The sequence below is a fragment of the Penicillium citrinum genome, assembly GCF_028827155.1.
Source record: "Penicillium citrinum strain IBT 23319 chromosome Unknown utg000002l:1.0-3833315.0:1.0-3834789.0, whole genome shotgun sequence".
NCBI lineage: Eukaryota > Fungi > Ascomycota > Eurotiomycetes > Eurotiales > Aspergillaceae > Penicillium > Penicillium citrinum.
Genome location: NW_026622687.1, coordinates 2,338,147 through 2,360,261, shown reverse-complemented (window position 1 = coordinate 2,360,261; position 22,115 = coordinate 2,338,147). Strand labels below are relative to the sequence as shown.

General features: G+C 47.8%; 11 protein-coding genes across 11 annotated transcripts; 3 read left to right on the top strand and 8 right to left on the bottom strand.

The window, feature by feature from the left end:
* Positions 1-412: 412 nt before the first annotated feature.
* N7469_002702 (scramblase family protein) lies at positions 413-2,184 on the bottom strand (the record flags this gene model as incomplete). The annotated part of the gene is given in 5 exon segments (XM_056641622.1): positions 413-882; positions 893-1,529; positions 1,585-1,756; positions 1,809-1,860; positions 1,878-2,184. 5 exon segments carry the CDS (start codon positions 2,182-2,184, stop codon positions 413-415), a joined length of 1,638 nt encoding a protein of 545 aa, XP_056504116.1.
* Positions 2,185-2,851: 667 nt separating this feature from the next.
* On the bottom strand, positions 2,852-3,299 carry lcl2 (the record flags this gene model as incomplete). The annotated part of the gene is made up of 2 exons (XM_056641621.1): positions 2,852-3,057; positions 3,122-3,299. The coding sequence occupies 2 exons, from the start codon at positions 3,297-3,299 to the stop codon at positions 2,852-2,854; spliced, it is 384 nt and encodes a 127-aa protein (XP_056504115.1).
* A 199-nt stretch (positions 3,300-3,498) lies between these two features.
* On the top strand, positions 3,499-4,317 carry N7469_002700 (mitochondrial 54S ribosomal protein bL27m; the record flags this gene model as incomplete). Its single annotated transcript, XM_056641620.1, has 1 exon — positions 3,499-4,317. One exon carries the CDS (start codon positions 3,499-3,501, stop codon positions 4,315-4,317), a length of 819 nt encoding a protein of 272 aa, XP_056504114.1.
* Positions 4,318-4,499: 182 nt separating this feature from the next.
* Positions 4,500-5,730, bottom strand: N7469_002699 (Zn(II)2Cys6 transcription factor; the record flags this gene model as incomplete). The annotated part of the gene is made up of 2 exons (XM_056641619.1): positions 4,500-5,579; positions 5,656-5,730. Coding segments are annotated over 2 exons (1,155 nt in total), but the record flags the coding sequence as incomplete, so codon positions are not given.
* Positions 5,731-6,291: 561 nt separating this feature from the next.
* Positions 6,292-7,059, bottom strand: N7469_002698 (SDR family NAD(P)-dependent oxidoreductase; the record flags this gene model as incomplete). Its single annotated transcript, XM_056641618.1, has 1 exon — positions 6,292-7,059. The coding sequence occupies one exon, from the start codon at positions 7,057-7,059 to the stop codon at positions 6,292-6,294; it is 768 nt and encodes a 255-aa protein (XP_056504112.1).
* A 1,182-nt stretch (positions 7,060-8,241) lies between these two features.
* On the top strand, positions 8,242-9,949 carry N7469_002697 (FAD-binding oxidoreductase; the record flags this gene model as incomplete). Its single annotated transcript, XM_056641617.1, has 4 exons — positions 8,242-8,565; positions 8,654-9,348; positions 9,402-9,610; positions 9,678-9,949. 4 exons carry the CDS (start codon positions 8,242-8,244, stop codon positions 9,947-9,949), a joined length of 1,500 nt encoding a protein of 499 aa, XP_056504111.1.
* A 176-nt stretch (positions 9,950-10,125) lies between these two features.
* N7469_002696 (chromatin-binding protein RAD9) lies at positions 10,126-14,532 on the bottom strand (the record flags this gene model as incomplete). The annotated part of the gene is made up of 5 exons (XM_056641616.1): positions 10,126-11,568; positions 11,609-13,257; positions 13,314-14,061; positions 14,105-14,419; positions 14,476-14,532. 5 exons carry the CDS (start codon positions 14,530-14,532, stop codon positions 10,126-10,128), a joined length of 4,212 nt encoding a protein of 1,403 aa, XP_056504110.1.
* A 483-nt stretch (positions 14,533-15,015) lies between these two features.
* sen2 (tRNA splicing endonuclease subunit SEN2) lies at positions 15,016-16,398 on the bottom strand (the record flags this gene model as incomplete). Its single annotated transcript, XM_056641615.1, has 1 exon — positions 15,016-16,398. One exon carries the CDS (start codon positions 16,396-16,398, stop codon positions 15,016-15,018), a length of 1,383 nt encoding a protein of 460 aa, XP_056504109.1.
* A 658-nt stretch (positions 16,399-17,056) lies between these two features.
* Positions 17,057-17,472, top strand: N7469_002694 (H/ACA ribonucleoprotein complex subunit NOP10; the record flags this gene model as incomplete). Its single annotated transcript, XM_056641614.1, has 4 exons — positions 17,057-17,068; positions 17,166-17,278; positions 17,356-17,408; positions 17,465-17,472. 4 exons carry the CDS (start codon positions 17,057-17,059, stop codon positions 17,470-17,472), a joined length of 186 nt encoding a protein of 61 aa, XP_056504108.1.
* Positions 17,473-17,819: 347 nt separating this feature from the next.
* On the bottom strand, positions 17,820-19,126 carry N7469_002693 (rRNA-binding endoribonuclease; the record flags this gene model as incomplete). The annotated part of the gene is made up of 2 exons (XM_056641613.1): positions 17,820-18,335; positions 18,386-19,126. The coding sequence occupies 2 exons, from the start codon at positions 19,124-19,126 to the stop codon at positions 17,820-17,822; spliced, it is 1,257 nt and encodes a 418-aa protein (XP_056504107.1).
* Positions 19,127-19,573: 447 nt separating this feature from the next.
* On the bottom strand, positions 19,574-21,840 carry N7469_002692 (FHA domain-containing serine/threonine-protein kinase; the record flags this gene model as incomplete). The annotated part of the gene is made up of 6 exons (XM_056641612.1): positions 19,574-20,474; positions 20,529-20,822; positions 20,874-20,920; positions 20,977-21,270; positions 21,333-21,618; positions 21,677-21,840. The coding sequence occupies 6 exons, from the start codon at positions 21,838-21,840 to the stop codon at positions 19,574-19,576; spliced, it is 1,986 nt and encodes a 661-aa protein (XP_056504106.1).
* Between the last annotated feature and the right edge of the window lie 275 nt (positions 21,841-22,115).

Here is a 22,115-nt window from a genome sequence, read left to right as displayed (position 1 = left end):
TGTGAAGGTTGGGAAGGGTATATTTGTCTCGTCGAAAAGTGACGCTTTGTGTGGGGTATGTGAAGAGGGTGAGTTGTGCAAGGTGAGTTGTCGGTGGTTTTTGGAAGTTTGGAGTTCCGCGGGTGGCGAGGAATTCCGGTTTAGGTGTAAGCAAAACGGCGAATAGGTGAGAGGGTGAAGGTTGCGATTGAATGGCGAGCAATGAGTGAGATTTAGACGAGTGAAGAAGAGTAAAAGATAAAGTAATAAGTGATAAAGAAAGTATAAACATAAAGGAATGTGGTTAATGAGGGGGACATCGCGGGGGGCATGAGGATCGCCCCCGCCGATCCTTGACTAAATTACAGCTCTATTGAGGCATATTGGTATAGTTTATTGTACACAATGGGATGGAAATTGGCAGATTGTGGGATCAAAACCAGTCAAAGTCATCTCCACCTCCAACATCACCTCCGTCGTCACTCCAAGGGTCTTCGCCTTGGCCCCATACATCCTCTTGCTGTTCGCTAGGAGGGTTATAGTCATGGTAGAAGTCAGGTTGGTCGGCTGATTGCTGGTCATAAGGTGTAGCTGAACCCTCAGGAGGCACGGACTGGGAGGTCTGGTCGCCAGAGAATCCTCGCTGCATCGCCTCGTATCCAGCCATGGCTCCGGCACCTGTGGCGCCAGCGGCCATTCCATCTGCCATGCCACCCGCAGCGCCTGCTCTTCCTAAAGTGCCCGCAGCAGCTTCGCCAATGGCTCCGGCTTCACCAGCTGCTGCACCTCCAGCTGCTGCACCACCGGCTGCGCCAGCTGCTTCACCAGCCGCAGCTCCGCCAGCAGCCTCACCACCCATGCCTGGGATCCAGAGTGGCATGAAACCGAATCCCCCCTGAGCCACTGTGTCGACTGAAGTAGTCGAAATCAACACTCACTGCTGTAGCAAGCATCACAGCTCGTTGATCGAGAGTCATCCCTGTTGGTGTGCTGCTACCAGTGGGAGATCTTTCAGTAACAACACCTGCTGAGTCCATCCTCAAGGCATAGACACCGGTATCAGTGAAGAATTCACGAGCGAATCCAGCAAAATCACGGTTGACAGATCCAATCAATCGATTGTCCGCGGAGCGCAGGGAAAAGTCCCACGATAAGAATGGCTCGTCAACGTAGGCAAACTGGTTAAAATCGCCCTGACCTTGGCCTGAGGTTTGCGCAAGCTGAAGCTTTTGTGCTTGTGATAGTTCAGATTCCGAAAGAGGGAATTTTTGAGTACTCATGTCCGTTACGGGGTTAGGGGACTGGTGGTATGTGAAAAGGTTGTACTTGCGTCGCAGTGGCGCCCATTGTTGTTGGGCTTCTCCGACGACGCGCATCTCATCGAGTCCGAGTGGTGATACTCGCGCATTGGACGAGACACTGGCTTGTACAAGAGAACCCGGGGTTGTACTTTGGAGAGGTGTCGAGGAGGAATAGCTTGTCGCAGTCGTGACATCAAGAGGATCATAAATTTTAATTCGGGAATTAATCCAGGCAAAAGGTCGATGGAACTTGAGGAAGTTAGCTACTGAATAGTAAAAAGGGCTTCAAATGGGGATGCCATACCCGAAGGACCTCATTCTCATGGCGGTCAAAGACATGCGTCACGAAACTCCGATGTGTCTTGAACCACTGACGTGCCATAGCATTCCCAAAGCTCTTCTCTTGCTCTGCCATGTATCCAATATGATTCCCTTGTGCATCCATAATAACGTACTTATTCGCTTGTTCAAAGCCACTAAGATAATCGTCAGTCATTGCTACTATGCAGCTTGATTGATTTCCCTCACATCATAATGTTCATCATTTCCAGCTGTCGCTGAACGACAACACCAGAATTTGCTAGGATATTCGTAGACGGATGATTTTCCTTGAGAACGCCATTTGGATCCTCTGGGATATGAACGGGGAAAGGAGGGTATTCTGCGCCGGGTCGTAGTTCGTATTATAGACATCCTGAGGCTGATGCTCAGGCTGAGATTCTGCATTTGACGCTTCAGGTGATTGTGAAGGAGGCTCGGCCTCTCTCCTCGTGGGTTGAATAGGTGTAGGCCGAACAATACTGCCACGAGGACCACGATGAGGATTTCTGCTTCGTATGGTTGAAAGCTGGCGCGTGGCGGGAATGCCGCGTAGCGACCGCAGTTGGAGACGAGCACTCCACATATTAGCGCCGATCCGCTATGCGATGGGAGGAAGTACTTTGTGCTGTGGAAGAAGATGTGAGAGTTGTGGTAGATAAGAATGGGAGAACTCGACCGAAGCCGCAAATGTTGGCCGCTCCGTTTTTGATGACGAAAGGTTTGGGTCGCGGGGTTAAGGTGTCGGAGATAGCGCAGATCACCACAAGAGCGTAGCTATTTCAGCAGTCATAGAACTCCAATTGTCGAGTACTTCCTTGAAATTCATGTTTGGTGAAGTACATCTTGAACAACGATCTAACTGTTTCTTCATACTCTGCCTCCCATAATAGTAGTTTCCAGCTCTAGTATTGCGTGTCGCCGCAGCTGTAAGACTGCACTGCGTATAGGATACGTCTGGAAGAGCAAGATAGAGTGATTGAATGTAGTAGCTTACTACGTGTATTGCATTACATGAACGCTACATTTATGCTCTAAATCCTTTTCAGATACTACCAGAATGACAGTCACAGATGCTTCATTGATCGTGCGATAGTATTTTGTACTGGAACACCAGGCCCGCTATATGGCAATGGCCAGTCCATTGCCGACTGGCTATCCGAGTTCTTCGTGTCTGTTTACCAGTATCGCGCGCAAAAAGTATCCATGGGGCATGCAAAAAGTCAACGCTGAGTATAAATCGGTGAATCTCGTCACAGAAGACCCTTGCGGGCGAGTTCAATCTTGCGTGATGCCTCGCCAGCCTTGAAGCCTCCCTTAGATATGCACACTGCACTGCCCTCTCCAAGCTCGACCTTCTCTTCGACATCGGGGTGGGGGCACGGGCAGTGGTGTGGAAAATGTACACAAGCTAGAGTATCCGGGCAAAGGTAGTTGCTGCACTGAGCTGTGTACACGACTTGTTAGTTGTTGTGGTTTCAAAAAGTGAAGTATTCCAATCAAATGGGATATGGATGTCTTACATTGTTGCCACATTTTTTGGTACCGTCCACTGTCACTGGGAACATTCTGGGCGCCCTGTTGCTGTTGCGCTTGCTGTTGATTGCCGCCAAACATGTGCTCGAAGAAGTTGAATTGGGCATGGGCGACAGAAACCAGAAGAAAGAAGGCCAAGACGGCCTTAAACCAATTTTGTAACATTTCCACCTAGGATTTTATGTGAGAAATGTCTGTGAGGCGTAATTGAGGATTATCAACTGTTCTGAGCAAGTGGCCTATTCGAGTGGATGCCCTCGTCGTTCAGGCCAGCTTACCCGTGCACGTGACGCCAAGCCTCACCTCCGAGAAAAGTTTCCCCTTTGGAGCTGACATCTCCGCAACACACGCCGTCAATATCGCCATGCTGCAATCAAGATTGCTGGGTCCCCTGAGGGCCCTTGAGCGAGCATTTGTGCCTTCGTTCCGCTCTGCTCAGCAATCATTCCAACCTCAGTCGCTGATCCAGCGCCCCCTCTCCGCATCCATCGCTCTCCCGAAAACCACGCCCTCAATCTCTCGCTCTCTCCTCCCATTCTCACAGGTCCGATACGCCTCGCACGCTTCCCAAGGAACCGCCAATCGGCATTCTCGTGACCCCGCGGGTAAGCGTCTCGGTGCGAAGCGCACAGGAGGCGAGTATGTCGTTCCGGGATGTATCATCTTCAAACAACGCGGCTCTAAGTGGTTCCCCGGTGACAACTGCGCGATGGGCCGAGACCACACTATTTATGCCACCCAGGCTGGCTATGTTCGCTATTACGCCGATCCTGAGAAACACCCTGAACGACGATACATTGGCGTTGTTTTCGAGAAAGATGGCCAACTTCCCCACCCTCGCAACGCTCCCAGCCGGCGCAAGCTGAACATGATCACCATTCCCCGAATGGACCCGGTCGCATACCAATCTGATATGGTTGCCTCTATCGATGAAAATGGCACTCAAGTTGGCAGCGTGGAAGCCGTTAACGCCGCATCTGGCCCTCAGCTCCGTCCCGGTTACATGTACCGTGAAGCCAATTGGCAAATTGGTCGCGCCGCGGAGAAGGCCGGTATCTCTGCCATGCCTTATGACCGGAGAAACCGTTGGCTGGCTTGGAGGAAGAGACAGGCTCGTGCTGAGCGCGCTGCCCAAATGAAGAGTCTCAAAGGCAAGAAGAAGGCCGGCAAGAAGGGCAAATAAGGGTGCATGATTGTTTGAAAAACCATAAAATCTGGGTTTATGTAGCGATATGAGGATTTCCTCTGGTGTTTCTCTGTATTATAGAAAGATTATTTGACAAGTCATCTCTTCAAATGTACTACTTTTCGTCTATCTTATTCAAAAACGACGTTCTGCTCATGTGCTCTCCAGATTCTTCTAGACTAGGACCTTGCAGGAACGGATTGCCAAGGAACCCATCCTAGCTGCTGCATTGGCCATCGAAGCCAATAACGGTGCTCTTGATCAAGATGATAGTATATGGCACGCATTAAACGGACACTAAATCCTTGCATCCACCATGCCCATTCTAGTTCTTTTGTAATGACGCAGAAATAACCAAAAATGACAAGAGCTTCGGGTGTGCGTTGGCGCAGCAGATCGAGGTATCTTTCTGAGATCTGATAAAGCCAGATGAAGACATCAGCGGTCTCTACGCCCTGTGTATCGTAAACAGCGGCGAATGATTTCGCCATGTCATCTAGTGTCTCCAGGTAGCATTCTAGCTCATTTTGGTCATTTGCCGACTCTTCAATAAGCCGTCTTAAATTTGTCATGAATGGCTGATTTTCTGTGGATCGAGCGTCACGAGCAATTCTCTTTCGACGACCAAGGGTGAACATTGGTGACAGTGGTCCGGTTCGCAGAGTCTCATGGACAGATGAGATGATAGCTTTGGTACCACGGACGATACCTAGCCACTCGAAGAAAGCATCATTGCTCACCCAGAATTCGTCTGAGCTCCGGCGCATTGCACATGTTATAATGCAAGTGATTGTTGAAAAGACGTAGAGAGCTGGGCCACTCTCTTCATTTATCTGAGGAATAGCCGCAGAGACCATTTGTAAAGCCACATGGTGGTGGTACTCTGCTATGGCGAGGTACTTCTCATGCATATCCGGTCGGATATGGCTCATGTGAAGAGCAGCAAGAGCCAGTATTCCGCGAAATACAAACTGAGACTGAGCTGTAAACCCGTATTGCGGAATAGTGACTTGCCAGACCGATTGCAGAACAGGGTGTCTGGATATGGTGTAGCATGTTGAAGTAGAGTAGTGATGCAAGAGAGCCATGTCGGATATGGCTGTACCTGGCGCCAGACTCTCGATGCTCAATTCAGAGAAATTCTCATTGATCAGCGGCATTGAGGGAGTCGCGGTAGTACTTGAGGTTTCTCGTGACGCAAAGTCACAATTTACTCCATGCTTAATGCAGTTGTTACACTGTGGTTTCCCTTCATCGCACTATTCCATTTTTCAAATTGAGCTCTATTTGACGATAAAAAAGAATGAACCTCTTGGAGCTGGAGAAGCTACCTACCTTCACTTTACGTGCTTTGCATGACTGGCACCCATTTCTCGACTTCTTGTGCGTACGCCGTGGCCCCATCGTCCATCCTAGGGCGTCATATCAGGTCAGAACACCAGTACCTAAGGTTTGAAGCCAAAGAAGGAGACTCGAGATGGCTTGAAGTTCTCAGATCGAAACTAAAATAAGGTTTGGAAGGGTTGTTGAAGTCTTGGCATGGGCTTACGTGGGCAGCGCAGGCTGCAAGTAAATCTCGACATTACAACGAAAATGAAGAAGGTGAGGGGCCAAATATAGCTTTAGGCAGAAACTCATACACCGATTGTTCAACGTTCAGTAAAAGTAAATTGGTCCATATCAGATATAGAGAGTGGATGAGTACACTAGTGTGTCGAAGCTTCTAACTATAGCATCGTCTATCAGTAGCTGAACTGTATTGAAATGAGTATACGGTACAATACTATATATTCAATTATAATGTGTACATAATGTAGTACATTGTGTACAATCAAAAGTCAAGTATGACGCCGAAAGTCCACTACCCCCTGAGCCATTAGTCTTACTATTCTTCTATCATCTCTATATCCTAGTAGTATAGGCACGTTTCAAGCTTTACTTTGATCCCTTAAAATACTCCACAGCCTATAATTATCCAAACATGCCAATTCCCCCATCCACATCAACCACGGCTCCATTCATATAACTGCTGAGATCAGAGAAAAGAAATAGAGCCACATTGGCAATCTCGTCAACATTTCCCATCCTCTTCATTCCCACACTTTCCGCTGTACGCTGAATGGCCGCTGCTCCAGCCCGCACAGAGACATTCGTAGGAGTATCGGTGTATCCCGGTGCGATTACATTCACACGAATACCCCGGTGGCCAACCTCCATAGCAACGCTCTTTGAGAAACCAATAACCCCATATTTTGCAGCGCAATATACAGAAAAGTTGGCGACAGGGTTATTTCCACAAACAGAAGATACATTCACCAAAGAGGAACCACTTCGCATATGCGGCAAGCAAGCTCTGGTAATATTGAAAGTTCCCCGGAGGTTTGTATTTATCAATTTATCCCAATACTCATCAGATACCGATTCAACTGGAACAGAGGAAGGATTGATTCCTGCGCAGTTGAAAACACAGTCCACTTGACCGAAGGTATGGAGGATCTTGTCGACGAAATTGTTGCAGTCATTGGAGCGACTGACATCCAAAGCCAACTTCAGATGACGGGCATTGGCTTGAAAATCCTGACAAGTTTCCAGGACCTCATCTAGCGCGGAAACATTTATATCCCCAAGGGCCAAAGTAGCTCCAGCTTGTGCTGCTTTGATGGCTGTTTCTTTGCCGATGCCGCTGCTCGCACCAGTGATAAGGGCGATTTTCCCAGAGAAATCTGCCTTGAAAGACATGATCTGCGGGTATGTACAGATGTATAGATATAAAAAATCACTTGTATGCCCCAAGTTTCAGTATTTGAGAATGATAAAGGAATTGGAGAAGTACGAACAGCGACGAGTTGAAATGATAAGAGCGGGGCAGGGTCTACTCCACTTAGTTACTCCAACTGCTCTGCATACATTGATTTGGAGAAGGATAGAAGAACACATTAACAAGCATGTCATAGAGTAAAAAATAATGAGAAAGCGAGCATATAATCACTACTTTAACTCACGGTGGTTATCACAAATTCAAGTATGCTTCCAAGCATACTAAAGGTTTATGAATTGCCTTGATTGCGTTCTGATATTATGAATTTAAGGGAGTTCTATTATAATCGATGCCATACCAACTTTGAGTAGTAGTAACATATCAACCAAAGGATAGAGGATTGAGAATATATTGGAGCCTTGGGATATACAATGATTTTGCAGTGTCAAACCAATCATCTGAAGTTGGGATTGCCCAAGACTAACTCGTGGCGGGCTAACGACGCACGTCCCAATTCTCGACCAATGGTCAGCATCATACATTTCATTCCAGAAGGGTTGTAGAATTGAGATATGCATATTGCACACCGTAAATCTCAATTTGTACGATCAATTCTTGGAACAAGAGAAAAACAGATTTGAGCCGCATCAAAATTACGAACGTTCCAAGACGATTCGGGTTCGTAATCGGGTTCGGAATGGATCCACTGATCGCCATTGTAGGCGTTATTTACTGGCTCTAGGACAACAATATCGAATTGGCAGGCATTGCCCAAAGAACTTTCATTAAACTCTACATTTGAACTGTCAAGGGGAATTTGGATTCTGACAAGGCAACCAAATTTCAACGGGAGTACCAAGTATCACCATCAAGTTTCTGGCCGATGTCAATACTCATTGCAATGCTATACTAAAAGTGATTCCGTGGATAGAAGTTTCAAGGGGACGATATCCGAGTTATACGAACTTAGACCCGAGAACCCGAATAGAAGGATTTATTGAGGAATGATCAGCGTAGAAAGTGATAATTCTCAAGAAGGCCAGGCACCTTTTACCCAGTATAAGAAGCATAGGAAGTGCTTGTTGAAAATATAGAGCATTGCTAGATCTTCGACTCCTGAAAAATTCCCTTCCACCTATATTCCAGAGAACTGGAGCATCAATATGAGATACTCCTTCATATCATCGCTGCTGGGGGCTGCTACTGCTGTTCGTAGTGGTTCCTGCGTTGGGCTACCAGCGGACATCGCACCTACTAAAGGGGCAAGCTGTGCCTGTAACACGCTCTCACATACATTCAAGGATGTGATATTCCCTAATAATTCTAGTTATACCACACAAGTGGCAGACAAATATTGGGATGTGCGTGCAAATTTATCACCTGCGTGTATCTTTTTGCCCTCATCTGCAGATGAAGTATCAAAGGCCATCTCGATTTTCGGATCATGCAATGCCCAATTTGCTGTCAGAGGAGGCGGTCATATGAATGTAAGGTTATCTCTTTACAATAAGGTTTTAATGTATTTTTCGAAAGTTTCATGAATAGCCCCATTCATTATGTACTAACATCTGCTAGTACCCGGGATCCAATAATATCGACGGCGGTGTTCTCTTGGCTCTCGAGAAGTTGAACGAGATCCAGGTTCACAAGAACACAGTCGATGTTGGCCCTGGACTCACATGGTACGACCTCTACTCGGCACTTGAACCTCATGGCCGCGTTGCAATCGGCGGTCGACTGAAGACCATCGGTATTCCCGGCCTCACCTTGATCGGTGGATTCCACTATTTCAACAACAAATACGGATATGCCATGGATAATGTTGTGAGTTATGACATAGTACTCGGGAACGGTACTCAGGTCAAAGCCACGAAGACGCACCACGCGGATTTATTCTGGGCATTAAAAGGCGGCGCCAATAATTATGGCGTCGTGACGAAATTCACTCTTCGAACTTTTGATATTCCTAGGATCAGCACCACGATCCAGGTCTATAACGAGAGCGGAATACCTGATTTCCTTACTGCGGTATGCGATATGACTCTTTTAGACGAGATAGATCCAATTGCCGCAGGAATGGTAGCAACTGTTCAATATAACGTTTCTACCAGGACGACATCGGCTTCGTTACTCGGTGTCCAGGAAGGCATCAGCAAGCCTCCATCTCAATTTGCCAACTTCTCTGCGATTCCTGCAATGACGCGAATGAATAACGTGACGACGATGAAGCAATGGGCAACTAATCTTGATTCACCCAAGCAAATGTTCCGGTTGGTAGAGCGAGATGGCGTTGACTAGAAAAAATTGCTGACCCGATATCTAGAGTTATGTTCTCTCACAAAACCATGAAGCCAGATCCTGATATCCTTATATCAATCTACCAAGCATGGAAAGATGCTGTCAATGAGATTTCCGATGTAAAAGGCCTTTACCCAACTTTCGTAACCAATGTCGCATCTGCTGGTGCTGCTCGTGTTGCCCTGAAAAATGGAATTGGCAATGTCTGGGGCCTAGAAGCCTCCCCTCATATCCGTATGTTTCGTGTTGCATCATCTCTCATTTCGTGGACACCACAAGCTAATTGAAGTCTACGTACTAGTGTGGCAATTTAGTACTGGCTGGGCTTTGGCTCAAGATGATCTTCGCATCAAGGCATGGTCTCAGCAGCTTGCTGAGAAGCTTCATGCTATCAACGTTGAAAAGGGGATTGCATCAGAGTTTGTTTATATGGGTGATGCTGGAGAGTGGCAGAATCCGTATGCCGGATTCCCAAAAGAGAATGTCGCTCGCATGAGAGAAATCAGATCATCGTATGACCAGCAGGGTATATTCACTAGGCTTAATTGGGGCGGCTTCAAACTTGGACTTTGAGCAGCTGGGGAAGATCTATGATCAATATGGACCGAGATGACTAGGGGTGGGAACAAGGTTTACGGAGGCTAGGTCTATTTTAGAATTTGGATAGTACAGTCAATAGACATGGATAAAAATGCTATAATTCAGTACACTCGTTGCAATTGGTATCAAGTTACAATAATAAATCAAATTCACTCCTCGAATAATCGTCCAAGAATCAAGCTTTGACAGACAAATTCATTGCCGATGACTCGTGTCGTGGAATTGGCGTCAGAGTCTTCCGCATTGAATGCAGTAGACTTCTTGCGTTTCCGGCCATGCATCGAAGAAAACCCTTGTAATCGATGGGCCAGCATCGCCTTAGCAGCATCACGGTCTGAATCCTCAACATACACAAAGTCCCATGTGAAAGGAAGATCTGCGTCGGCTTGGGACCCCAGTAACGTTTTCGCGGTCTCAAGGTCCGGAACACGCTCAACTCGCGAAGCACCAAGGGCATAGGTGAGGAAAATATAAGCCTTGCGTTTCTCCTCAACTTTGCCGCGGCCTGTAACTATCAACACGGAGTTTCCGGCAAGTAACTTAGGCCTTCCGGATATTGTTTGAGCGAGTCGTGCTTTCGAAGGTGGAGTTGGGACCATCATTCTGGATTTGGTAGCACCATTGAGATACATTGAGTCTCCGGCAGGAAGCAGATAAATATCCCAGTCGAGCAGACGGCCTTGAGTAATACAGTCCTCGACCCAACGCCCAGAAAGACACGGGAAGCCTAGTGCCAATGCCTGCATATACTTTTCACGGCGTGAGTGCATATCAGCAATCAGACAAGTAAAGCCGATATTTTGCGCCGATTGGGTAAGTTGGAGCCCAGGAATGATTCTTTTTTCCGTTTGTTGTCCCTTGGCAGGAGAGGATATTGGAAGAACGGATGAAGAATCAAACAGCTCACTAAACCCAGTTCGAAGAATAGTCCCGCCATTGTCTTGAATGAGGCTGGTAACCCTCTTTTTCGAGACATCGTCTTCTTTGTAAGAAACTGCAAATGCCATGTTTGAGAATATGCCAACACCATGGGTGTTGCGAGAGAATCTGGAGCTTGGTGACGGAGGAATGGAAGACTTGGCAGGAGTTTGCGGGCGAGCCTCTTGGGATGGAGCCTTTTGGGGTGGAGTCTTTGTCGGGTGGTACGTAAACGGTCGATCTTTTAATTGATTCCATAGAATCGTGTCCAGATAGATACGTCTGAGTGGGACTCTGATAATTTTCTCGCTGTTGTTGTTCAAGCCGCCACCGGGAAGACTCTTGCGCTGTTTTAGACCCAGCACAAGGGTGGAATATCCGAAAATATCAGTCAGGGGATACTCGCCCTGACCCGAGGCTTGAGACAGCTCTTCGGAGGTGAGTTTGTCTTCAAACCCACGGACTATGTGAGTGACCTTTGGAACCCCCGGCATATCGACCTTAACTCCATCTCCAACTCGAAGTTCCAGCCTTTTCACGGCTATTTTGTTCACTTCTATTGGTGCTGAATCCTCAAGTTTGACAGAATACTTAGCCTCCGAGGAACCAAGAGGTGTACCAAGACAAGTCCCTGGGTAGTAGGCTCGCTTTCGGTCCGGCCATAAAGAGATAATCTGATTAGGCGCGATTTGGCATTCATCAACACTGGTTGACGCTGGCCGTGAAGAGGTTGGCGTGGCTGCTGGGGGGGTTCTCTGATGGAAGGAGATCCTCTGAGCCGATACCAAGCTCTGTTAATTCGGATGATGGTGGAACAGAGGAGTGATGAGGAGAAGCAACAAAGGACCTAGATCGTCTACGAGCCGCAGGTTGGCTGTCAGTTGTGATCTTGGCTTCTTTTCCAGTCTGGTTTTCAGATTGGCTTCGTGGCGGATCTTCGGGCTTATTCCTGGATCGATTCTCGAACTGCTTCTCATGGTCTGCCGTCGGGACCTGGGCTGGTGGCTCTGCCGAAGGTTGAGAACGCCGGTGCGAGAATGTTTTCATGCGTCGAGATCTTGATCTTCGAGGCATTATTTGCTGAGGCGAGCTCTCGATCTCCCACACACTTTGCTCGGCACGCCGAGATGGTCCAGGCTGATTGCGGACTGTACTGGTAGGCAATTGCAAGTCTGCCGATGATTGGGTCTTAGTAGGACTTGGTATCTCTCGAATAGGCGATATTATTTTCCGAGCCTCTGCGTGTGGTGGGCTGGGGAGAGAAGCTTCAGAGGTATTATACGATTGGCCAAGGTTTCCACGGCGCTTCTTCCTCGGGCGTGTCGGGGATCCTTGAATCAATGCATTGAAGTCTGGATCATTTTCAAAAAAAGTCATATCGAAATCGATCACTTTACCATGAACCTGAGGCGATGTATCTGAAGCGATATCCATTAATCTCCTGCGCTGCCGCCCGCTTGGGCTAGACAAGATCGATGGTTTGCCTTTAATTGGCGAAGATTGGGCACGGGTTTGAGATTGCCGTTGGCTGAGTCGAAAAGAATTTCCAACTGCAAACATCGGAGGAAGATCGTCATCTTCATTATTTCCGTTAGATTCACCCTCCCACCTATGGGAGTCTTGGTGGTCCGGGCTTGTATTGGGGATTTTAGACATTTGAGCAGGATCGCCTACTGATGGCCGCAAGTGGATTGGTGTTTCTTTTATATGAGATGGTAGAGAAGAGGATTTCTCTGCTAGACAGGATCCAGTCTTCTGTAGGACCGGAGGAATACCAGAATGGAGCCGGGATGATTCAGGCTCGCTTGCGTTGGTTGGGTGAGTTTCCATATTATTTGTTCCATTCTGGTGTGAAGATCGAAGATTTTCCTCTTGAGAATTGCCGTGGGAAGTCTGGGAATGTCCAGTTGCTGATCTAGAGGCAGGAAGCGGCGACTCTATACGTTGCCGTACGGGTGATGTTCGGGCAACGTCAATATGGGTATCGATTTCCATATCTTCTGGCAGTGCTTGCAGATCAGCCGACAAATTTTCTTGCGGAAGCGAGCCTTGAGGTTCCTGTTGAGAGTCTTTGACCATAACTTGCGATGACCTTGTCGTGAGCTGATTTTCAGAATCATGAGAGCCATCCGCGTCTGGGTTTGTAGCATCACCAAAATGATCAGGACCGGACTGAGATCCCTCAAAGCCAAGTGCCTGAGATAACCGGTCATGAGCACTGCTTGTCGCAGCTATGGGCTCATGGGAACCAATATAATTTTCCTTATCTTCCTCCATCGATAAGTCAGGGTCCTCTTGCGACTGCGGGACCTGAGGGGGCATATCTTCTTCCTGTTCGGTTTCCTCTTCGCTTCCTGCCCCTTCTATACCAATTGCCTCATCTTCATGAATATGAATGGAGTTTTCGGGGGGGACGCACTCGCATCACTTCTCGGTTGGTCGGGTCCATTGAGAGCTGCAAATTGTGCTGCGGCTTCTTGGTCAATCTTTCTCTGGTGCCTTGCAGCCTCGAGAAACGGTGGCTCTTTATTGAATTCCTGATCGATTTGGTCCCCTGAATGAAGATTTTCCTCCGATCGAGTTAATCGTTCCCCGAGCGTCTTATCACGATTACTCTGCGATTCCTTCATTGAGATATAGTTTAGGTTAGGCTCGGATGACTCTCGTGCATATTGACCGGCGAAATTAATGAGCGGCGAAGAAATTGGGTTGTGGATACGCTGCTGTATGGGAACATTGGGCGATGGACGGTCCGATGCCAGCTCCGATTGTAGGCCATGGACCAGGGGAGACGAAGGGGCCTGTGTATTCTTGAAAGCTTGACTGAGTCCCATCAAGAGACCGCCACTCGATCCAATGTCAGCCGCCAGTGGATTCCGTGAGGCGCTGGGCGTTTGTGCTGTGCCAGGCGTCTGGGTCTTCTTAATTGCAGTTGCCGGTGTGGTTGTCAGGAAGCGTTGCGATTCGGGGAAAAATTCAGGCTGAATACCGTTGTCAGCAATTGGGGAGGACGGACTTTGTCCGTAAAGGCTTTCCTCGTCATTTGCTGGGGATTGATTTCTTTCGTGGCGGTTGCTGTTGAATTCGGCGAGAATGTCAAGATGGCCACTGTCTCCCTCATGCAGCGTCATAAGTGTCGCACCGTCCGCACCATTGTGGGAATCATTCTGATACATTGATTCCCCATTTTGTCGAATAATGCTATCATACACGGATTGCGAGACAACCTGTGTATCGCCGGGCCCCCCCCTCAGCAGTCTCCATCTGTTCGGGCTGGGTGCCGTTTGCTTTGGGTGCGCTGTTGTGGATGTTCATTGAGGCTTTCGCATAATGTTTGGTGGCTGAGGGAAGGAGATGACGTTTCGAAGAATCCGATGTGCTCGATGAAAGTGGTGCAGATAATGCTGGGCCAGTAGACCGTGGATCACCATTCGAAGGGTGAACGAAAGTAGGAGAAGATTCGTTGCGTGAAGTGCTATCCGTTGTCGTCAGACCATTCGAAAATGATTGAGATGGTTCGTGCTCCTAGAAGGCCGAGGTTAGTCCAATGGGGATCTGGAACGCTGCAGGACATTACATACGAGTCCTAACGCGACGCGTTGTAGCTTGGCTATATCGATACTGTCCTGCGTTTCCATTTTCTACAGACCGAATACTATCAAGGACAATGCCGGTTTCATTAAATATATTGGAGAACAATTTATCGTCTCGCACTACGCGCAGCTTCGACCAGCAGCGCACAAAGTGTGGTCGTTGGAAAACCTGAAGTCATTCAACGCGAGACGCGCTCGCGTTAGTCACGTGACAGTTGTAATCTTGCCTCTTACGGACTAGCGTGGTTCATGACTGATTCTTTCATGAAGTCGAATGAAAAGATAAAGTACACTAATATTGGGGAATAGTTGACCCAATTGACAGGTAGAATTCGAGGATGGTGTCAAATGAGTATTTACACAATCAAAAATGACTAAGTCATGGGTATATCGTTTGCTAATAATGCAAGATAATAAATACATGTATGGGTATCTGAAGCCCTAAGTATCCGATTCGTACAAGACCGTAATATGGTGATTAGTCCACCGAGATTTTCCGCCTACGCAGGTGAACAATCTTTCTTTTCTTTAGTCACGCGTGCGATTCGGGATCCATCTTCGCAGCAGGAACTCCCGGATCTGGTATTGTGTTAATAGTGCCCCTATGTCGTCTGAAGGACCTGTGGGCGGGGGCACTTCGACGTAGCAAATCACCAAGCTCTTCTTAACCTGAGCCTGGACTCGGTTCACACAATGTAGCCACCACCAACTACGGGATTGCTTGCTTGTCGCATACGCTCTCCGTTCTTCCGTGTCCGACCAGTATGGATCGTTGTAGGAGGGGACAATGATGACAGCAAATTCAGCGTGCGAGAAAACAGGTCCGCGGTTGTAAAGGAGATAATCAGTTCCGAATTTCACACCGGACCGAACTACCCACCCGAGAGATCGAAAATGGTGGTAAACAACATAAGATAGCATGAATGGGTCATCAGGACTGAGCTTGAAAGTGTCGGAGTGGGAAGGAAAGTAGGAATGACGGCGGAGGAGAGGGAGTAGAGTCGAGGTTGGGATGACGGCGTTCTGTTCACGATCGAAAACACGAAGGACACCCAGCCCGTAGACTAGGAAAAAGGCTTCCTCATTGGAAAGTTGAAGATGTTCTTGGTTTTCCAGGATGTCTTCGACGTCAACTTCGTTTCCATCTGTAAAGCTCGAGTCTTGGAGCGGAGCGGTAGATGTAGAAGTCATCTCCTTCTGTTCCACGACCGAAGAAAAGCGTACAGACTTGTTCTGTGTCGATGTTGAGTGATCTGCAGGCGGCACTGGTCCTCCATTTTGAGAGGCGCGCGCACGGTGCTTTGCTTCCATTGCCTTTTTGACTGAAAACTTCTCAATCGTAGTTGCGGTGGAATCTGCAGAGTCATCCGGTTGATATGACGACCCCAACTCCCTGGCAGCCGCCTCACGCTTGAGTCTTTCTTCGATAAGCAGCCTCTCTGATCTAGCTCGTTCGAGCTTCAATTCACGCCGTTCCGACCTGCGCTTCCTGGTGACCTCTTCGCTAGTGTTTCCACCGAGCAAGCCTCTCCGCTTTTTCTCACGCTCGAGCCAGCTAGGCTCACTTCGGCTCAAGCTACCTTTGCCGAAAAATCCCATCTCCCACAGTGCCCGGATCGCCTTTTCGTCCGTCACATGGATGGAGGATGTAGCCGGGTCGAAGTATGCAGAGTGGACTTCTTGACTAGGACGGGAGATAAGAAAGGAAAGGTACGAGAGGGCAGCACTTATGATAGAGAGAGGGTTATGAGGAATTACAGGTGGAACGGGATGGGCATTGACAGGAAGTGGAAAGCGATGAATATGTCTGTAATTGGGTCTAGGAGGACGAGTTGCCCGGGCCAGACGAACATTTGCTCGTGCAGGGTCGGCCTCGGGACTCGATTGGGCCTTGCTGATGGCTTCGGCCATATTTCAAATAGCTGTTACTGTATGGATTGAAGAAGGCCTTGAATAGAAGAATGGAGTTAGCGACCACCTCCCACAAAGCGTGTGACAAATTGTGTTTTAAGATTATCTTCTCAGATACCGTAGTAGTCAAATTAAGCATACTCATTGACGGATAGCTAGAAATCAAGGTGCCGTCCGCCTTGGCTTGGGTATATTGGGTCATCACTGAAGATAGGGGGGTTGGGGGTGGGCATGGGTAGAGAATGAGAGAGCTCGACGAGCTGTAATTGAGACTCACCTGGTGAATATCACTGTGCGCTAAGGATCGATATCTTCAATGCAGGTCAGTACGTTCAAGAGATCGCCATCATCAAGTGATCTGATTTTCAGACAAAGGCAATATTAGCCACAATGCAACTGCAACTGCATGCTTGAATGCAAAAAGGAAAGAAGAGCTTAGGAAGAAAAATCATTCTTGGGCGGTTTTAAGCGCGGTGAGTGACTAAGCAATTGGTCCGAGCTTTCGGCGTCAAAAAAATTCCAAAGTTCCTCCGCACCGTCCACGCCGCACTCCTCGACCAGCAAAACACCCAAATCCGCCAAGTGAGTACCTTTTTTCTCGATATACTACGTTTGATGTCGCTATATATAGCTTACTAACCTTTTATTCTATCTCAGAATGCATCTTATGGTATGTTTACACCCATCGTGACCAAACCTAACCTCCGAAATCGATCAATTGTTACATTTGCACGAAATCCTGGGCTTTTCACTAACTATGCCTCAAGTACACCCTCGGCCCCGACGGCAAGCGCGTCTACACCTTGAAGAAGGTTGTTGACGGCAAGGTCTCCAAGTCCGCTCACCCCGCCCGTTTCTCCCCCGATGACAAGTACTCGCGGTATGTCGCATCTACTCTGGATAGGCCACGATACAGCCTCGAAAGCAGACCAAGGAACTGACATGAATACCCTCCAGTCACCGTGTTACTCTGAAGAAGCGCTACGGTCTCCTTCTCACTCAGCAGCCCGGTACGATACAGTCCTCTTCCTATATATGCTTCGCCAGCTGCTAACTACTGCTTCAGAGAACTAAGGTCAAAAGTCGTTTCTGCTTGAGGGAATGAATTGAGGGGTATCTATTCATTCGGCGCACGGTGTTATTATTCTCCAGTCTGCGGATGACTGGATCGCATTGCTTTGGATAATTTACAGGGTCCTGGGATATCAAGATCTACGGATTGAGTCTCATCTTGGCTACCAATCAAGTTATATTCAGAACTTTTTTTTAATTCCTGGTTCTCTATCTACTACATAACAACCGTCTATGTGCAATGTCTACCGTAGATTGCATCGTGACAGAAGATATTCCAATGACTTTTTGTTGCGCATATCCCAAACTCCAATTCATGTAATACGTAATGCAAATCTCGTTCACGGCATTCAACGCTTTCGCGAGTTAACGTTTCGTCCAGCACCGACCTTAGTACGTCCGCCTGTCTTGTTTCGTTCGCCGGTCAGGATACCAGGGAGATAGTCCTCGTCCATAAGATCACGCTGGCGGCGCTGTCGACGCTCTTCCTCGGCGTTGGCACGAACAAACTCCTTCTGATCCTCAGCTAGGACAAGGTCACGACCCCATCCGCCTTTTCCACCACCGCCCTTCCATTTGCCGTTGGCAGTACCAGCCACTGGCTTGGGAATACTATATACATTACCGCGGGTGTTCCACTGCATGTTCTTCTTCAAATGCATGGTGAACTGGCCATTTGCGGTCGTTGTGCAGGAGACGCGAGTCAAGGTATCTTTACCACAGCGAGGGCAGAATTGCTTGTTCATGTCTTTGGTGGTGAGAAAGCAGCCATGGCAACGCTTAATGAAGGTTCTCAAATGCTGGATTCTTTGAAGAGTGGAAGTCGACAGAAGATTAAGATTCATTTGAAGAAGAACATTTTGGCACTGTCATCTGCATTAGAAATTATTTTGCAAATCAGAGTGTCAACGCTTACCGCAAAATCAGTAGTCATGGTCGCAACCTGCATGGACTTAACCTCAGTGCTAGCAGACGCAGCACCACCGGCTTCATCGCGGGCCAGCCGCTTCTTGTAATTGGAAGGCGTAATCCATTCTCCGCCGTCCGAGTCGGCATCATCGTCCTCATCTGCGTCCACATCCTCCTCCTCTTGGCCCTCTTCAGACTTCGCACCGGCATCGGCGATTGTATCATTTTCTTCATGTTTGGCGCCCTCTGCATTCTCTGAGATGGAAGCCTCCTGGACGCCCTCGGCGATCGCCTCAACATCCTTAGATCCGGTATCGTCCTTAGGTTCTTCCGGCTTCTGTTCCTCCTCCTTTACGGGCGGCTTTCCATTCACACGCTTCTGACCAGGAACACTGCGCAAACGCCAGTCACCTCCGTTGCGTTCACATTCAATCTCATAGGCAAGCGCTAGCACTTCGATATCGTTCCGACTCAGCACAGAGCGGTCGCCAGTCTTCCGAGCAAATTCGCTGACAATGTTGAAACTGTTCGGATTGGGGCTTCGCTGTTTAAGAAAAGGAAGGTAAAGAGTTTCGACACGGGCACGGGCATCGGGATCACGAATCTCGCTCACTACAGCGTGTGTAGTAACAAGCTCGTCGCATTGAGCGAGTAAAGTCGACAACGGCGGGGAATTTTTGATGATAGGACCAGCATCCAGCACGATTGTGTGGACGGGCTTGGACGACGCTGACGTAGAAGTCGCCATATTGTGCGCAGCTTGATTATCAGTCACAACTAGGCACAAAGATACTAGTAAGCTGAATGGAGGGGTTTTGTGGTTTTCTCCCAAGGTGGTGCAGAAAGGAAATTTCTCGGATGTTGGCCTGTGCACACTCTATCTTATCGCGTGCCCCGCCATTGGGCAGACCACACATACATAGTACAAAACAATACTTTCAAGTTAACCACCAGGAAGGTTAAAGTTGTTATAAAGGAAATAGTTCAGTGACGCAGATGGAGTATTGATAGTTAGACGGCTACTTGGATACATCAAAAATTATGCTATGATTAATTCCACTGGCTTCAGTGCAATACATGTAAGCAGCAACCTCCTGCTATAGCTCCGCTGTTGTCTGATGGAAACATAGTCATAAAAGTACATTCGATTCTTGTAAATCGCATATCGTGGCAATTTATCTCTCTTCATCGATGCTTAAAGCGTCCCTGAGATGCTGTCCACATCTCTCCCGTAGATGTACCGTCTTTTCTTGCCAGTGAAAGGATTATGGAACTCTTCATAGACCTCGTCATCTTTCTCTGTGGAGAGCAAGTTGATATCTTCGCGGACTTGGATCTCTGCCATCTTCAATGCGGCCTCCAAGAATTGTGCTTCGAGAAGCTGGTCTTGTCCTGCGAATTTGGGCTCGGAATTGGCACATCTCTTCAGTCGCTTGTTGGGTGACTCGTCGGCCATTTCCTTCGATTTCTGGACAACGTCGTCCGGATCCAGTATCATCAATCGTTGATCCCGGAATTCAGTGAACTGGCTTCCCTTGATTACCTTTTTCTCACAAGGAGACGTACAGCTCAGCGTGAGCGATAGATCAGGCGACTGATTCTCAACATACGTCATGTCATATGAAGACTCGGAAATGTGATCAACTTGAGAAAGTAAGCGGGCTTGTGTGGGCTCGATTTCCATGGAAATGTCCTCGTTTGATCGTCCCAAAGCTGATGGATTCTTCATGTCTTTCAAGTCCACAATGATGGACTCATCCTTTGAAGATTCCTTCCAATCTCGGATAGCATGTTGGTAAATCTTGTCAAGTTTCAGCTTATGCTCTGGTCCTGTAAGCCATGTATGATGCAGTGCCTGTTTAACGTTCATGCGCTTAAACTCGTCTAGCACTAGCAAGCGGTAGATAAAATCAATGGCGGCCTCATTTGTTCCCGTTGAGATCAGCTCATCTTCCAGCATATCGAGATCGTGTTGGTGAAATTGCCTTCCTTCATCAAAGGGGCTGTATCCGGCTATGAGGACCGTGGTCACGCAACCCACTGACCAGAGATCTACCGCTTTGGTGTATCCGCGAGTATTTGATTTGCAAACCTCTCTAAGGAAGTTTGTGAATATAGTAATCTGCAAAAAACATGGTTGGGTCACTTACGGAGCACAATACTCAGCTGTACCCACGAGGGTTAAAGTCCGCTGCGCCTGCGGATCAACAATCTTTGCACATCCAAAGTCTGTCAGGACAACTCTGCATCCATCTTCCCGAGAAGCCATCAGAATATTATCAGGCTTTATATCTCTGTGTACAATGTTGAGCTTGTGTAAATATTGCACTGCCAGTAGGATCTGCAGAGTGATTGCAGCTGCGGTAAGTTCTTCAAGTCGGCCTCCCTTGTATTTGATAAAAGAGAAAAGGTCACCCCCAGTAAGAAGCTCGGACATAATATAGCTAAAAGTGTTAGGGTATGGTAGCTTTCTTGCGGCTATCAGAAGGACTCACATTGTGTTCTCTGACTGAAAGACCTTCTGAATATTGACGATATTTGGCTATCTCTCTGGTCAGCATCTCGCAGACGGTAATGGTAAGAGGTGTCTCGTCTTACATGAGATAGCTTAGCCAGGATTTTTGCCTCACTTTGGTTACGTTCAAGTCTAGCTTTTGCCTTTTCTTCCTCCATGTCAATCCTTCGAAATTCCACGAGCTTCGCGGGCTGGAGAGCTCTGAAAAACTTAGAGCTCGCTGTGCCGTCGTCATCGGCCTTGCGAGACATGACTTTCAAGTTGGTAATCTTGCAAGCAAGTTGCTTTCCGGTGGTCTCTTGAATTGCCATGTGGACCTTTCCATAAGCACCGAAGCCCAAGATTCGATGAGTGATAAGGTACTGGTCTTGGAACAGCTGCTACAATTGTCAGAATCCAATGCTAGCAAGTGAGAATATTCGGCTGAAAGTCAATATACCTCAATTTCCTGGATCTGGATATCACTGAAACGATCATCTCTAATATAGGTAGCTGAGTTGAACCGAATTGATGTCGCAGGGGAGACATGTAGTAGGTCACCATGCGTGAGAAGGAAACTCCCATTACCACGGCCCATGGGATATCTGTTCAACAAGGTTCCATTGCGAGACAGATCCTCTGCATACACCATCGGTGCGACCTCGCTAGCTGGATCTTCTTCGAATAAGATGGTATATATCCGAAGGTGGCAATTCGACACGAAGGGGTCAGAAACCTCGTACTGGCTGAACAGTCGAACAAACGTGTCAGCCGTATAATAGAATTGAGATCACCTGTACTTACCAATACCGCTTATATCTTCCGATGAAGATCTCCTCGTTGCTGTAGATATCCAAGGGATCACTGCCCTGTCTAGTTACAGGGTCCCATCTGACTAGAGTGCCCACTCGAGATCCTCGGTCCATCAAGTAGCTGAGTGATGGCTTGGAGAAACAATTCTGGTCCATGGTCGTATTTCAATTGCACTTTAAAAGCTTTCAGTTTAGGTTTACAAAAGAATGGCGGAATTGGTGGGATGGTGGGAGGTTTCGAAGATGAGGTGGGAAAAAAGAAGGTGACTTCTTAGTTCAGCTTGAACTCGCGGCCGACGGTGAATATCAAACATTGGACTCTGACAATTCAGGCATACGCATTCTCCAGAGAAAAGATGGTCATCCGAATGCCCGGGCATGACTACTCATAAAAATGAAGTTATTAGAGTCGGTACACATTTCATTCATCG